The sequence below is a fragment of the Ursus americanus genome, chromosome 26 (assembly GCF_024610735.1).
Source record: "Ursus americanus isolate L20-20 chromosome 26, mUrsAme1.1.p, whole genome shotgun sequence".
NCBI classification, from domain to species: Eukaryota; Metazoa; Chordata; class Mammalia; order Carnivora; family Ursidae; genus Ursus; species Ursus americanus.
Window position 1 is genome coordinate 14476310 of NC_142152.1, and position 16721 is coordinate 14493030.

The 16721-nt window shown below is 42.7% G+C and overlaps 1 protein-coding gene across 11 annotated transcripts in view; it reads left to right on the forward strand.

Annotated features, from left to right (window-relative positions):
* Positions 1-16721, forward strand: part of RAD51B (RAD51 paralog B) — a 695021-nt gene that overhangs the window by 503445 nt on the left and 174855 nt on the right. For all 11 annotated transcript variants that reach the window (XM_087856049.1, XM_087856053.1, XM_087856047.1 and 8 more), the window contains one exon: positions 7194-7297. In XM_087856049.1, coding sequence (XP_087712175.1) covers positions 7194-7297 — 104 coding nt within the window. The remainder of the gene's footprint in view (positions 1-7193; positions 7298-16721) is intronic.

Genomic DNA, 16721 nt, shown 5'->3' on the forward strand with positions numbered 1-16721 from the left:
AGAAAATCCCTAGTCTGGAGGGAAATCTACTCTTAGGAAAAGGACCACATGTCTGCACTCTCTTCAGGCTTAAATGGGTGATAGGTGGTAGGGTACAGCCATTCAAAGATAGCACACGGAGTAGAACATTCTCAAACTCCTGGGAAAGGTGAGGTCCAGAATGAAGAGCTAATGTCTTGTCATCAAAATGCCATAGATTCAAAGTTCTTAGTAGAGGCAGGAACTTCTGAGATCATTTTCAACAACCCCTTGTCATGGATGAGGAAAATGAGGCTCAGAGAGGCAAAGTAACTGGTCGTTAGCAAGGCCCGCCCTGATGATCTTCGTTACATCACTCTCCTTCTCCCACCCGGTCTCATTAAAAGCCCACAGCTAAGTTGGAAATAGAACTCTAGGGTCCTGCTGTGTAGCCAGCAGCTGACCATATGCTGTCATGCATTACACAGAACATGCTTTAGAATGTGAGGACAAAGATAAGAAAGAGACTGTTCATTCCAATGGTAACATGCCATCTCCTTCCCGAACTTATTGCAGTCCTGAAAAGATTTACAGGTATTTTCCTCCTCCCTCCCTTCCTCCCTCCTTCCCTCTCTTCCTTCTTTACTTCCTTCACTCCCTCCATCTCTCTCTCTCTCCTTCTTTCTTTCCTCTTTCTAATCTCAGTAAGTTGCCTTTCATCTAAAGGGACAGGAGGGATCAATGTCCAGGATATCCAGCCCTCCTGGGCTGTGAATTCCCCCCCCCCAATCCTGGGAGTCAGCGCTTTGTTTATACTTTCATTATTTTTAACATGGAAAGGTCTATTTTTTAAAGTTGATTGTTTTGCTATGGGACAGACACTTTTATGTTATGTACCGGAGATTCAGTTTGACCTCCCAGAAATGCTTAGCACAGGAGTCATAAATTGAAATGTTTTCAGAGAAGGAGCTTCCTCATTGAAGGCCCCCCAGCAGGCCTCTTCTAGTTACTGACACGAGTTGGTACCAGAAGCCCATTACCTTTTTGGAAATCAAGACTACATAGCAACCTGATTATCCTCCTCCAGTCTGATTACACAAGGACTACACCCTGTGTGCAGAATAAGGAGAGAGCCCCTTCCTTGTGAGAAATGTATCTTCATAACCAACTCCCACTCCACAGGCATGAGGATCCAAAAGATAGTGGTCATGAAAGATATTCCAGAATCCAAATCCTGTTGTTTTAACCACTTCATTACTGAGCTTTACTAGCTTGCCTCATTATTAATAGAATAAAAAATGTAGAAGATGATAATTCGACTTGCTTTCTCCCTAGAATTTCATCTTCAGTGTTCGATCGGCATTGTTCCTGTCATTTATATATACCAAATATCTCCATCTGAAAGTCACCGTGAACCTTTGGTTGCCTGGAGGCAGGAATTATTATTCACATTTTACAGATGGGTAAGAAATCACAGAAAGAAAACGTGCTTTGACTTACCTAAAAGAGTCTCGGAGAGTGGAGAACGAATGTCCCCACAGTCTGTTTTAGAGAGACCTGACTTCAATGTAAACAAATTAGATTTTCTCCATGTAGCTTACTTAAATACTTCCGCAAGCTCAATCCTATGATGATGAAAAAGCCCCAATAATGAAAATATTTTCAAAACCTAGTTCACTTTTTTGATATTTCTATCTGTATTGAAATGAACCAAATTCCAGTACAATGAAGTCACTCTGCCTTGGCAAGTCTAAATATCAGAGTCATCAAAAAGGAGAAAGGGAGAGAGTGCCCTAATTTTTAGAACTTCCGCTTAAAATGAGCATCGGGGAAGATTCACTTATCTCTTTCCTGACCAATTAGGTCATTGGGCAGGAAATCACCTTTTCTGAAAGGCCAGCAAGCAGATTCCTTCTACCTTTAATTTCTCATAAACAGCATTAATGATTATTTATGCCAGAAATGTTTGGAAGTCAAAAGACATGAGGCCACTGAATTTTCTAGTTGAAAATAAAGTTACAGGGGCACCTGGGTGGCTCAGTGGGTTAAGTGTCTGCCTTTGGCTCAGGTCTTGATCTCAGGGGCCTGGGATCCAGCCCCATGTTGGGCTCCCTGCTCAGCAGAGAGTCTGCTTCTCCCTCTCCCTGTGCTGTTCCCCCTGTTTGTGTGCACATGCTCTCTCTCTCTCAAGTAAATAAATAAAATCTTTTTTTAAAAAAAGAAAGGTTATAAATTTATAGTAACTGACTGTTTCCCCACCTTCCTTTCTCCCGCTTCTCTCTCAAGTAATCCCACCACCTATAGCCACTCTTCAGGGTTCCATTAAGTGAAATACTAGGCCTCCAACCACAGAGGGTCAGTTTCAGGCCACCTGATTGACATGAATCAGCTGCTGGGCCAGTTGAGCGAGGTTAAATAACTTGCCAAGCCGGGGCATGCATTGTCTTTCTGGAAACCCCTTGCCCTGAGTTATCACTGTATATCAGAACAGAGGAAGCTGGTGTGGAGCCAGAGTGACACACAGATTCAGATGAGCGATGAGATAGATGCTCGCAATATGCCTCCATCAGTGTCTCCTCAGAGATGGGCCTTCAGGCTCTTCAGGCCCTTCCCGAGGGCCCCACTGGGCTGACCCAGTTGCGGGCTGTTCGACATCATGAGACTGGAGAAGGCCAGGTGGAGTAGTGGTGAAGACAGTTGGCCCGGTTTGAGTCCCGACCCTGTCATTAACCAACCATGTGACCTTGGGAGAGTGACTTAATCTCTCACAGCCTTAGTTTGTCAATAGGGGTGATGATATTGCCTACCTCCAAGGGTGGTTATGAGGATCAAAAAAGATGTAACTAAGATATGAAGCTCAAACAAGACGTAAGCCCTCCTTATATAAAGGGCTCACCTAGTGCCTCATTTGTAGTACTTTAAAAATATTGTCTGTTCTTATCATTAGCTTTCAAGGTCCTCTGTGACTGTTCTTGTAGTGGCGTAATGTTTGTAAGAACTCCTGAAAATAGATCTCCTTAAGCCGCTCACTCAGGGTTTCCATTAGTAACTTCTCCGTGGTCATTTGCACTCATGGCCTTTTGTCAGGACCTGAGCTCACCTGTCCGGAAAGCAGCCAGGTATATGGGTACTTTGTTATACTGTTTTCATTGGTTTAGGGACATGGCGTTCTTTAAATAGTCACCACTGGCCACATATGTCTCTGACTCCTGAAAACATCTTCCAGACCTGGAAAGTGCCTATAATTTTATTACCAAAAAGTACATATTTTTTGAGTGCTAAACTAATTAACTCCAATTAGTCACATGCAAACTTGAAAGCTCAGCCTTACTTCATCCTATCGCTTAGCAGGCATCTAAGCAACAAGCTTCTAACAAGTTTGTTTGAAAAATGTGAAAATGCTATTAATTTTAGCTGAAGCAAGATAGAATTAGAATGTAAATCTGCTGCTAAAACAAATATATATAACATGGTTCAAAGTTTAGTAGGAATAACATTAACTATTTAATCAGGTTTTATTATGTATCTCCTGTGTATCAGTGACACAGAATGATCGAGGCATAAGTTAAATTATTTGGGCAGACTAGCATAAATCAGACATGGATTTGGCCCTCTTAAAATATGTATTAGGGGTGATAAGAAAAGCACACACAAGGGTTATACCGCAGGAGAGAAAACAGTGTAACGTGAGAGAGGGAAAGAAAGTATTATGGGAACTTAGAGGAGGAAGACAGTATGTCTGTGATGACCGAGAAAGCAGCATGCAGGACGTGGTATCGAAGACAACATGTGGACCTAGAGGCATGTCAGATGTGGAAGGGACATGGGGAAGAAGTGATTACATTGGATTGAAGTCTATATGAAGTGGTATGGAGGGAGCAGTGTGGAAAGGCAGGTTGGGCACAAACTAGAAGAACTTTGGATGCCAATCTGAGGAATTTAGAACTCTTTGGACACACTTGGGAGCCACTGAAAGTTTTTGAGCACACTTGATCAGAAGTGGCAGGGGAGTGTGCTTAGGTGTGTGCTTGGGGAAGTTAATCAGGCAGAAGAAGAGAGAATGGGCTTTAGTGAGGAGGAACTGACAGGAGCATGTACATCAGTTAGAAATCTCTAGCAGCCATTCCCTGGTGAAAGGTACTGGGTGTCTGATCTAAGGTCAGGGTTGGAGGAACGGAGGGTAGGGAATGGATACAGGTGAGATTTTACAGGTGAATCAATAGGACGTCGCAATTTATTGGAACTGAGAAGCATGGGAGGAGAAATTTAAAAATGGAACTGAGGTTCTAAACCCGATTAACTAGAAGGCCAAAGAAAGGGACAAAGAAGGAAGAGTGAGTTATATGGGAAGACATAAACTTGATTCGAAGATACTCAGTTTACACTGTTGCAGTTCACTAGGTCAGGCTTGTAGTTCTTGTTGAAAATGGAGGACAGGTGCTAAGGCTGGTCCTAGGTTGAGACAAAAGCTTCAAAATCATCCATGTGGGGGTGTGGTCCTTGTCAACAGTGAGGACATGCCATATGCAGCAGATGTTGCAAGCTTGGTGGCAATGAGTGATATACGGCTCCTAAGTATGTTCATTTTAAAAATTGTTAAATTAAGCCAACATTTTAAACAGGAGATTGTACTTAAAACATTGACTTCTGGCTTCTCTTTTAAAAGTCAAAAGATGTGGCTGGCTATGAACTCGTATTGTCACATGACAGCAATAGCTAGGGCAGCCAGGGTCTGCCCCCCTTGCAATCATAGATGGATGCTCTCCTTCTCCACTACTCCTCATCATCTCCTAATACTTCATAGTAAACACAAAGTGGACTAATGGTTGCCTAGGGCTGGGGGGCAGGAAAGAGGGACTTGAGGCTTACATGGCTAGGGGCATGGGGTTTCTTTCTGAGGTGATGAAGTGTCCTAAAGCCGATCATGGTGATGCTTAAAGAACTCTGAATATAGTAAAAACCAGTGAGCTGTACACTTTGGGTGGATTGTATGGTGTGTGAATTATCTCAAAAAAGCTGTTTTATAAACACGCAAAAAAGGAAAGAAAAATCAGTTGATATTGCCTTTCCTGGGTTAGTTTTCTAATAACAGAAAGTATTTTTTTTTATTAATATGTCTCTCTCAGAAAGGGGATAATGGAAGACAAGAGGGTTGTGTATTTTAAGAAGAATGGAAGAAAGTATATCTTTTTGCAGTAATAAAGGACTCCTGCATTTTAAGATGCAAACAGCTGGCCTTTTTACTAATGCACATTACCTTCCTAGCCACTGAAAACACTTGGGTGGTAGACAGGAGAAAAATTGGTCACGGTCAGCCCCCTGCAGTCCACCCACAACCAGGAAGAGAGGGAGAAGAAAAGCAGAGAAGGAAAAGAATACTCATCGGGATCCAGAAGAAGCAGTATACTGGATGCCAAAAGAGGGGGAAGCTTTATCAGTTGCTGACAAGAGGTCAAGGAGGATGGGGACAGAGAAGTCAGGAGGTTACAGGAGACCATCCAGTGAGAAAGCTTAGAGCAGTGGGGCCAGAGGGACACTCCGGAGCAGATGACGAAGTGCCCCGGATGCATCGTTCAGGGGTTAGTATTTCTCCACAGCGTGGAGGGCTGCTGGAGGAGTTTGCGTAAGGGAGTGATGTGATCAGACGAGCGTGGTCTAGGTAATTTGTTTTCAATTAATTTGTATATGTTCTGAATGAAGTGCATGATGCACTACGGTCACCCTAAATTTTATTCTTTCCTATGCTAAATTCTTCTTCATTTGGAAATCCTCAGGCTTGTTGTGGTCCCAGTTGTTGATTTCCATCTAATTCATTCCTGTATCTATTGAACCAGAGAAAATTTATGGTTGGTGTTGTCTAACGCAGGGGCATTCAACCTCAGCACCCTTGTGTTTGGCGCTGGATAATTCTTTGTTATGGGGACCTGTCCTGTGCGTTGCAGGGTGTTCAGCAGCGTCATTGGCCTCTACCCTCTAAATGCCAGCAGCACTCCCACTTACACATTGCCAACAAAATCACCTCCAGCCTTGAGCCACTGACCCACATTCGTCTGCTGTAATCTTTGGGCCCAGGAGTATAAGGCCATACAAAGTTGGTAGACCGCCCTGAAAGATGACAGGACCAGAAAAAGAAAAGAAAAGAAGACTAATACTCAAGACTGAGGGGTGAAAATCAGATGATGCAGTAAGCAGTCAATGAATGAGAAGCTCAAGGCCTCATGTTGTTTTAGCTAATTTGGTGGACTTCAGCCTCTCTGTACTCAGTCTCCTCATTGCAAAGAGATGGCATCTTCAGCATACAAGGCACAGTGAATGTCCCACTGTGCTCCTTAGGGCTAGGATTCCTCTCATGGCCCAGGGCCAAAATGGGCACGGGAATTCAGAGGAGATCTCAGGATGTGCCAGATATGAGGGGAGGGGGGTGGGCAGTCTTCTAAGTGGTGGGATTTGTGAGCCTGCCTCTAGGAGGAAGAAGAAGAAGCGATCAGGCATAGTTTCCTACTGGTGATGTCAAAAGGGGTCAGCGAAGCTCTGGAGATGTAAGGTAGTAGGTGAAGCACAACTTGGAGTAGACTAGAAACTCCGATGGGTCCTTCAGATCCGCCCCCTTGCAGGAAAGCCTTAGAAGGTGAAAGAGTGTTTCTCTGGGGGTAAGGTTGTCTAATACAGATTAGATATGAAATGGTTAGATCTTCCGGATTCCTTTTCTGGGTGGGTGTGGTGTGTGTGTGCGCGCGCACAGGGGTTGGAAGAGCAAAGGAATTTTATATGCATATGCCGCCATTTCTATATTGATAAGGAAAATTGAGTTAAGACTCTTATCAAGCTAAACAAGTCTTACAACTCTGTTAAACTAAGACTATTTCATAACTGGCTCTTATTCTGTGTAGTAGCATTATGCCTTTCTGCCACGGATGTTGAGTGGCTCGATTTATTATTAGCAATGGTTCCCAGCTGCCTTGCATGCAAGCTCTTCTCGATGTATACCTCTGTTATCTTTTAGCTCAGTGGTGGTCTCTTTCACTGAGGCTGAAGGAAGCGCATGCTGGTTTTTATTTTTAGTCTCATGTTCCTTAACCTCTCTCCTTCTTCTCTAATTTGTCAGCTTTGGTGGTAATGAACTGAGCCCCCCAGGAGTCTCTAAGCAATGAGCAATGATTGGACTTTTGTTTATGTGAAACACCATTACAAGGAGTGGGCATTCATAATCATGGTTTTGCCCTATGTCATTTCAGGCTCTTCTGGATCCAGCTGTGTGACGGCTGCCCTAGGAAACACCTGGAGTCACAGTGTGAACACCCGGCTGATTCTCCAGTACCTTGGTTCAGAAAGAAGACAGGTGAGTGCTTTGAAAATGTTTTCTGATTGTCGAGTTTAGAGAGCAAGATGTACTTAGCAATCTGAGTGTTTGTCTTCTGAAAGCGTTGCCCACTTTGTCTGTCCTGGGCCAGCACTGTCAGGGGCTAAGTAAAGAAACCAGCATCCCTGCCCGCCCCAATAGCCGTTATAATGAAGTGGGAAATCAGTCACTCACAGGAAAAAATGTGTAAGAATAGAGCCCATGGAGTTAGCATGCCTCCTGATATTTGCCAATGGCTTGGAAGTGACCAAGGTCCACCCTCTAGGGATCTCAAACTCTCCGTCTCTAAAGGGTGAATGATCATTTCACTTAGCTTGTATTTGTTGAGGACTAGATAATTTGTGTACAAGTTAAATAGTGATGGTGCTTTTTCTTGAGGTTAGTATGCTTTGAAAACCGAAGTCCAGACAAATCTTTTCATGTGATTTAACTGTTCCCCAGACCCTGGATGCTTGTGCATTAACTCCTAAGCCAGTAGGTTCAAATACCAAAAGGTGCTAGAGAGACCCCCAAAAGGATGATAGCTCTCTCAGGGCTCCCTATTGATGGTTTCTATCCTGGCCTCAAATGAGAACTCCCCCGCCTTCCATCCAGAAAGTTTAACTTTCTACACCCTTTCTTTCACTCTAAAGAAAGGGACACCACAGTCTGACCCCTTTGGTAAAATGTTTCATAATTAGGGACTTTATTTTTCTCGATGCCTAACCTCAACTTTATTCTGTTGTGTGGACCAGGTTCCATCATGACCTCTCCCACAAGCAGGAGGAGGAAGAAGATAGGGTGATTGTTCTGATTTGTTGAATGGGGCAGAATTCAGAATCCAGATTTGCCCATCTTGCTAAATACATTACAATCCAGGTTATTCACTAAAGAGGCATGAAATATCATGCTGGTGGTCCTTTCTGGAGGAGGTGGCAGGGAGTTGTTGCCCTTTACCTGCATTAGGTAAATTGGCTGTCTTTCAAGGAGTCAGGAATCATCAGAAACAGACATGAGCCTTTGCCTGTTCCAGACATAACTTTCCGAGTGCCCTTGGTTACAGACCAGAGGATTCTTCTTGGTTTGCTTGGGACTGTGTAAATAACATTCCATCTTGATGATTGAGTCAGCCATGTTCTGAGAAGATAGAGCTGCTTGTTTTTGTTTAGGGGAACATTCTCAAGTTTTCAGGCCCTGGCGTGCTCATTACCTCAGTGATACCTTTACCCCTGTGATTCAAGTATCCTGGTTTCTGAATCCATTACTTCTCTTTTCAGTGGAACATAGCCAGAGATGTTCCTGTAGAACGTAATGTCCTTTGGTTTGTACCCTAGGTTATAAATTATGTTCAATAAACCCAGTTTGCAGCTATCAGGGATATCATTAAGGATTGTCAGGCAGTACTGCTATTTGAGAAAGCAAAATTGCTTGTGAATCAGTGTCGATCCATGTAACCCCGTTCCTTGAAAATGTGTAGTTTATTTCTGTTTTAGGTTTTAGATGGCACACACTGATTTTGTGATGTAGTCTGTTATATATGGTAGCCTGGACTCCAGACTCTCAGATCCTTGTTTTACCAATTCTAGCTTGCATTTATTAGTATATAAAGAAGTTAGAGCCATATTTTTCTTTTCCTTTTGCTTTAATAAATTAGCCAGTCATTTCCATGTTTTCAATATCAATAGAAGGTAGCTGGTAGGACAAATGCTATTATTTTATGTCTCTTTGGTAACTGCAAGATTTTGGTGGCTCTTGGTTCTTGGCTCATAAGGTCAAACACAGGCCACTAGTCACAAGAAGAATGAGGAGCACAGCATGGATAGATCAGTGACAGTTTATCAACTCATAGCTTATCAAATGAGTCAGGGTGTTATCTTAATCTACAAAGGACAACATGTTACTATCATTGCTAATCAATCAAAAGCAGAGTTAAATGCTTTTGAATCATGTTTTCAAACACTAATTAGTAAAATATGTAAATATAATAGTAAAGTATAATAAAATGCCATAGCAAAGTAAAATATGACCAGTGTTAAAATGGCCAACCCAGGCAAAAGAACTTACACTTAATTAATCTATAGAAATGTGCATGCCTTTTGACCAGTCCTTCAATTTGTGGCCTAATAAGTAGGATAAAATTTGATGTAGAAAACATGTGTCTATCTGATGAACTTATCTCACTTTAGCAGAGGATGTGTATCGTGATCCACTGAGCTTTTCCTGTGGTCTTACTTCTGACAAAGTAAAGAAGCCGTATGAAGATAAACCTTTTCTGGGATATGTGCACAAAACAGTGCTTTAAGCTGGTCTTTAAGGTAGTTGTTCCAAGCAGTACTTCCTCATAACACTACTTAGTGGAAGAACATGCCTAGATCACGGTAGCATCGGCCGACCTCTGGAACACTAACCACCAGGAGAAGATACCAGGTAGAGCTCTCCCCACCCCCACCAATGCACCGAGGCTGCTACACCAAGGGATCAAGGACATGGAATGAGGATTATGTTTGATCCTGTTTCTATGACATTGGGCTCTCCACCAGGGCTCCTTGAACGTGAGGCTTAGTCTGAGATCACAGGGCTGGAAGGAGGGCAGGTCAAGCTGAGCAGCTCTGCAAGTCGATTAAACCAAGAGCTGAGTTGTAGAGTCCAAGGGAAGGAGTCCTCCCTGGCTGATTATTTTCTTTACACCCTGGAAACTTTGTAAAATTATATGACCAAGAACGAAATCTCCTTATCAGGGCACAAGCCAAGTTAACTGTCTTGTTTATTCTGCTTCAGTGTTTGCAAAAACCCTCTTAAGAAGCTGGGGAACATTTTCTTTTGGACTAATTTAGTTTTCTTTCCATTTGACTTTTATTTACTCTTTTTCTAGTCAGCTTCAATCCTGCCCCACCCTTTTTGCAACATTTTTACTCTTACCAAACACATGTCCTTAAAGTGGAATTAAAATGGCCTCTACTAGGGTTGTTCTTTTTTTTCTTTTTTTTTTTTTAGTATTTCGGATTTATTTTTTTTTTTAATAATCAAAAATATGTTTTGGTCCACAATGTGCATGGCTTGGGGATACAAAGAAGTAGAAGACTCGGTCACGCCTTCGAGGTTCTTCTGGTCTGGTGTGAGAGATGGTACGTGTGTCTACACTCACGGATCATCAAAATGGTGTGCCGGAGCCCAGGAACAAATGAATAGCGAAGTGCTGTCATAAGGCGGCGTTCGATTTGTTACCGAATAAGTGGTTAAGACGGTGCCTGCTTTGAAACCAGAGCAAGGTAAACTCACCAGAGGCACATCAGTCTTTCTAAAAGACGGACTTGAGTTATCACTTTAAATCAGTGTTTCTCAAGCCTGGCTGCATTTGCAGACTCATCACAGGAGCATTTACACAATACCAGCCCCAGAGCCCCACCCTGACCAATTAAATCGAAATCTGTGTTGGTGGGCTGGGCACCAGTGTTTATTTGTAAAGCTCCCCCAAGTGATTCTACTGCACAGTCAAGGCCGAAAACCACTGCCTTAAATAGATAAATGTATATTATTGAGAAAGGAAAGGGAAAATTCAGGGTGAGGAGGAACAGGAAAAGAAGACAAACAGGAGAGCAGGTCCCCATGTTCAGAAGACGTGGGTTGGTTTTGGCCTTGTCACAAGAGCAGAGGATTTGTGCCCTCAGTCATTTGATGGGGCTTTATTTGCTCACCTCTTCTCTGCTAGTCACCACATAAGATGCCAGAGATTCAAATATGAGTAAGTCGATGCCCTGAAGATGTTCACAATCACCTGGGGAAAGAGGCGAACGTATAAACGGTACATGCTGCATGTGGTGGGTCTAGTGAGCGTGGCGGAGAGGGCGGTTTTCCACAAAGGAAGGCTCTGGGGTGTTTGGTGAGGCAGCAGCACACACAATGGATTGGCAGTGACCAGACGCGCCATCCTGAGAGGCTGGAAAAGCTGGAGTGAGGGCGGTTCTACTTGAAACAATGATGAAAAACTTGGTGAAATATTCATACTATTTCTCATCAACTCATCATGAAGTCTGTTCCTACAAACCACATATGGGATCATATAAATTTTTCAGTGCCCTGGAAGGAGTAATGAAGGAAATTAATCCCAACTAAGCTTCACACCCCCTTGATGAAATAAATATTATGACTCCCTCATTTCAACAAACTGGGAAGAGATAACTTTTTCATATAGTAGGTTTATTTAAATGGACTTTATAATAATATTTTCATCTTCTATTTAGAAGTCACCCGGAAGTTAAAGAACACTTGAGGGAAGAGCCTAAAGTACCCAGTAAATTGTTGACAAGACCCATAATGTTACTCAAACTCCTGGTCCTTACCAGAATCCTTAGGGTTTTCTCAAGGTCCCAGGTCATTTTGCATCTGGGAAGTATTTAGTGTCTCCTTTCTGGTGATACAATTCTTCTCTCAGTATCCATTTTGTGTTTTAAAAGACTTAAAACACCATCACTGTGGAGATTTCCTGACACCGAGCTTTAATCAGCCCCATTTCCCTCAGTTTTGCCCACAGATGCACCTAGTACTTTCCTCTGTTCTTGCATGAGTGAAACCTGGATTGTGAGCCCCTTGAAGGCTGTGACTGAATCTTCTTTGTATACTCTCAGAAGCAGAACAATGCTTGACACTTACATGTTCAATACATATATTTTGAAAAAAGAGAGAGAGAGGTAGAGAGAGAAACTCCTCATATCCATATGTGGACCTCGTCTTAAGGAAGAAGGCCATACTGCTTATTTGGAATCACTCTTCACCATAGGTGTTGAGTTATGCAGCTTAATAGTTCCTTTAAAGTATTAATAATTGTCGGTTAAAAAGGTTGGCATCAGACCTTGACAATTATAAGCAGATCCTTATAAAGAAGTGCTGTACGAGTACTGAATATAGGAATATCTTTTTGCAAAACCAGCCTGCTGGGGCCTATGGGAGAGTGAGAGTCAGGCTTCCCTTGAAATCCTAGTTGGAATTCCTCTGTGTAAGCAAACCAGAGCCCTAAACACAGACCCAGGCAGAATGAGGGAGAGGGGTTCCCACAGCTGCTTTCAGGGAACAGGCAGCCTGCGGACTTTGGCTGAGGGGAAGGGTAAGAAACCTTTGTTGCCATCTTCCAACCAGTCATGGGTTCTGCTGTCTGTGCTTGGATAGGTTTAATGGAGGACTGACTAAAGGAAAGATGAGAAATCTTTTCTCCCAGATAAGCTGAAGGAAAGGTTTGGGGAAGAATGTGAGACATACAATCATATTCACCCAAAGAAAGACATTGAAGAGGATGTTTTACCTCATGGAAGTCGTAGTTTTATGTCTCGCTATTTGCAGATTCCTCCAGAGAGGAATTCAGGCTTAGTTGCCCTCACTCAAAAATGAACCCCTCTCACTTTGTAAAATGGTTCCGGGTCATTGTGTTTATTCTGTTTCTTTCTACCTCAGCCCGTCTGCTGTTTTTAGGCAAGGAGACTGATATGTATGTGTGTATATCCAGTCGGAGGAGAAGTTTGGCTGCAGGGGTGGGAGAAATTTCTTTTTAAGCATAAATGTCTGCAGAAATAGCAAAGGGAACATAGAATCCCAGCCAAGTACATTGCCTTGGGTATAAATGTTCCAACCCTTTTCAGAGCTGCTCAAGTGTGAAGCCTAACCCCTGCCCACACTCTTCCTCCAGAAGTGCTGTAACAGGTATTGAGCAGATTGGGAAAATGTATAAAAGAGGAACCCAGAATGGTGACTTTTAAAAGGATTCTTTTTTTTCAGGTCACCAGGCAATTGTATTAAAATCTGAGGAAATCCTGCCTGCAGTTGAGCAGTAATAGCAAATGAATGCGGTGAGCTAGACTCAGAGCTTAAAGACAGGCTCCATCTGAGAAAGGACAACGTAGAGACCCAAGTGGACACTCCCTGTTTCTGTCTCCACGTTTGAGATAGAAAGATCAATGCCTTCCCCACCACCTACCAAAAAAAAAAAACCACCCCAAATTCCACTGGACTCCCTCTGGAAAAAGTCAATGTACTCAAAAAATAAAAATATAATATAATCACTACTTCTGAATGGGTTCAAGTAGAGAAAACTTTCCCTTGAAGGGGTTCGACTGGAAATTGCCATTTAAAAATCCATTAGTACAGTTGCCCCCAAGCTTCTGAGAGAGGTCTGCTTTTCAGATGCCTTGGCCATGATAGACAATGTACCTTTGCCGAGGGGGAGAGTCAGTCTTTCCTAGGAGATTTTGAGCCACAGGGAGTCAAGAAAAGTTCAAATCAAAATCAAAACAAAATAAGGGGGGGCTTTGGGGGGAGAGCCATCATAGGATTTTAAATGTCCTTAAAAAGTAGAGTTGTAAAATTAAGCATTACCACCATTTCAAAAGGAAAAGATACTTTAATACCAAAAAATAGAGAAGACATTATCTGTGAATGAAGAATACTACTGTAAATCAAATACATTTGTTTTTATGGAAGACTTAGTACATGTCCTTATTTCTGTCTTTGAGATCATGATCTCTGACCATGAGAGGCTGAGTAACCAGTCCACTAACACAGTGTTTAGGTGACTTCCCCTTTACTGAGCCACTCACCGTCCCAGTATTTTATCACCTCTGTCATTCTCCTCCAGCTCTGACTGGTTTTATTTTTACACACTGTCTGGTACCAAATCCCCTTATTCAGTGACCCTCCCAGCTCTAACTTGCTAAGTAAACCAGGGCAAATATGTGAATGAGAGATTTCCAGAGAAATCTCAGCTGTTGCAGGAAGTGGAAGAGACACAGGGCTTTGGAACCAAACTGAAGACCTTGTTGTCGGCTAGGGAAGAGAAGTGTTTTCAGTTGGGAAACAACATAGGAAACAGCTATGAGATCTCTTGGACAAGGCAGTGACCTGAGAGTCAAGGACACTGAAATGTATTTGGCTCATTTGAGGATGAAGTTTGGACAGGATGTTGTATTTTGGCTTTGGTCAGCTATGACTGAGAAGAAAATGGGGCAACGTCTTTGGTTAGGAAAAGCAAGAGCTACATAAACTATGAACTGATTTATAAATGAACCAGTGCTTTCACTAGAACCTTTAAAGCCTTTAGGATATGACAATGTCCCATCTGAGATGCCTCCTAGAGATGATCTCAACAATAGCAAGGGATATAGGGATTCTCAACTATAGCCAGCATAAGAACCACAGGTGTTTATTAATGATGATTCCTAGGCCCTGCCCCAGTGACCATTCCATGAGGGCAAGCACTTCCGGTGATTCTCACCAGGGTGGTCCTCAGAATGACACTGTATTCTAGCCATTTCATTTTACAGATAGGGGTAGGCAGTTGAGGTTGTGACTTACTCAGGGTCACACAACTAATAAGTAGCAGAAATGGGGGTGGAATTAAATTCTCATTTCTAATCTGTTGCTATTTTCACTCTACTATGCTGACTTTTAATAGAAAAACTCTGGGCAAAAAAGTGCCCTAGCCCAATCAATTTACTAGGTTTGTAGGCAAAGTGATGTTTATATCCTCTATGACTTTCAGTGGCCTATAAAAAGGGTCTACAGAACTCTGCAAAAAAATATATTTTTTTAAAAGCACCATCCCACCCCACATTGCAATGAATTACCAGATGAAAGTCAGCATTTTAGGGGTGCCTGGGTGGAGCAGACAGTTAAGCAACCGACTCTTGGTTTCGGCTCAAGTCTCGATCTCAGGGTCGTGACATGAGGCTCCACGCTCTGCGGGGAATCTGCTTGAGATTCTCTCTCTCCCTCTTTCTCTGCCCCTCCCACTCATGCTCTCTCTCTCTCAAGTAAACAGATAAATCTAGAAAGAAAGAGAGAGAAAGAAAGGAAGGAAGGAAGGAAGGAAGGAAGGAAGGAAGGAAGGAAGGAAGGAAGGAAGGAAGGAAGGAAGGAAGGAAAGAAAGTCAGCATTTTAAATTCTTGGTGAATACATGACTTTTTCTAAATTGAACTTCAAAATGAGCATGGACTTCCCCGCCGAATGACTCTTTATAGACAACATCCTGCAAACAAGGCTGTCTTCTCTGCCCCTCTTCACAAATGGTCACATGTGCTCATGGTGAGTCACCCTTCATCTTGATCTTCCTGTTGCCTAGCTTCATAGGCTAAAGGTATGTGATGGTTTGGGAACCTTCAAATTTTCAAGTCTTTTGTTTGCGTGGTCTTCTCAGAATGAGAGAAGCTTTGTGATTATCATATTTTTGAGTCTTTGCATCTTTATTTGAGAAAGTCAGAGTGGAACGGGGGAAGGAGGCAGTCTGTGTGGAGACCCATTTCCTGCGGTCTCAGGATCCCACAGTATCCCACAGTTCGGTAGTGAAGAGCATCCTTGATGGCTTCAGGTGCTCCAGGCAACACTAATTTAAAGTCCTCTTTATTGTCTCAGGAGGGAAGGGGGTTAGTCTTTATTGAGTACTTATTGTTGCAGGCATCATGTTTGATCCTTTCGCATGCATTATTTCCACTGACCCCACAACAAGTCTTCAACAGAGATCTTATCATCTTGTTTTTACAAATAGAGAAACTGAGCTAAGAGGATAAATGTGTATTCAGTAGTAGACCAAGATTTGAGACCAAGTTTGTTTAACTTCCAAGCCCAAGTCTTCTTGCTATACCATGTCCTCTGAGATGTAGGCACTTTTTTTTTTTTTTTTTTTTACTTCAGTAATCAAATGAGGTGCTGGAAAATGAGGCCTTGCCTTAGTGATGATTCTTTGGGCTTACAATGAATGGTCCTTAGTATCTTTCTCCCCAGGGATGACTGGATCTAGAATGTCATTTAGCTTACCTCCAAAGCTTACTGCATTACATATTAGAACAGCACCTCCCACTCCAGGGCCAGGGACATTAGGAAGGAGATGATGAGCTGCTTCTTGCTTTTTTCCTCTTGCTCTTGCCATTATTTGGCTGAGAAATACTCCTGGCATGTGACTGTGATTCAGAAATGCTCCTTGCCCCGTCTGTGTGTGATTTGAATAGCACAGCTTGTCACACATGTGGCTGAAGCAGATCCAGCTCGGAGAATTCGTCATCTGGTTGCCATTGCCAGGGGAGTACGCCTGCCCAAGTAGTACACTGCCTGGGCCTGTGGTCTCTGCTTCTCCCCAGGGTCTACTGTGGCTGAGAGGGTCAGTTCAACATGGTACAATGCTGGTGTGTATTTTGACCTCACTGGGGCAAGGGGTGCAGTGGGGCTTCAGACCCTTCTAAAATCTTCATGGCTTATGAAGTTAGGTGTACGGGCATGGGAAGCTGACAAAGGATTTACATGATGGAGGTGTAGGGAAAAACACATCAAATATGTCTCTAGGATTCAGTTTGAATTTAGTTAAGTCTGATGATGTTACCATAACATTTTATGATATACTAAACATTATCTACTGCATGATTGGTTGCCAACCGCAATATAAGTAAT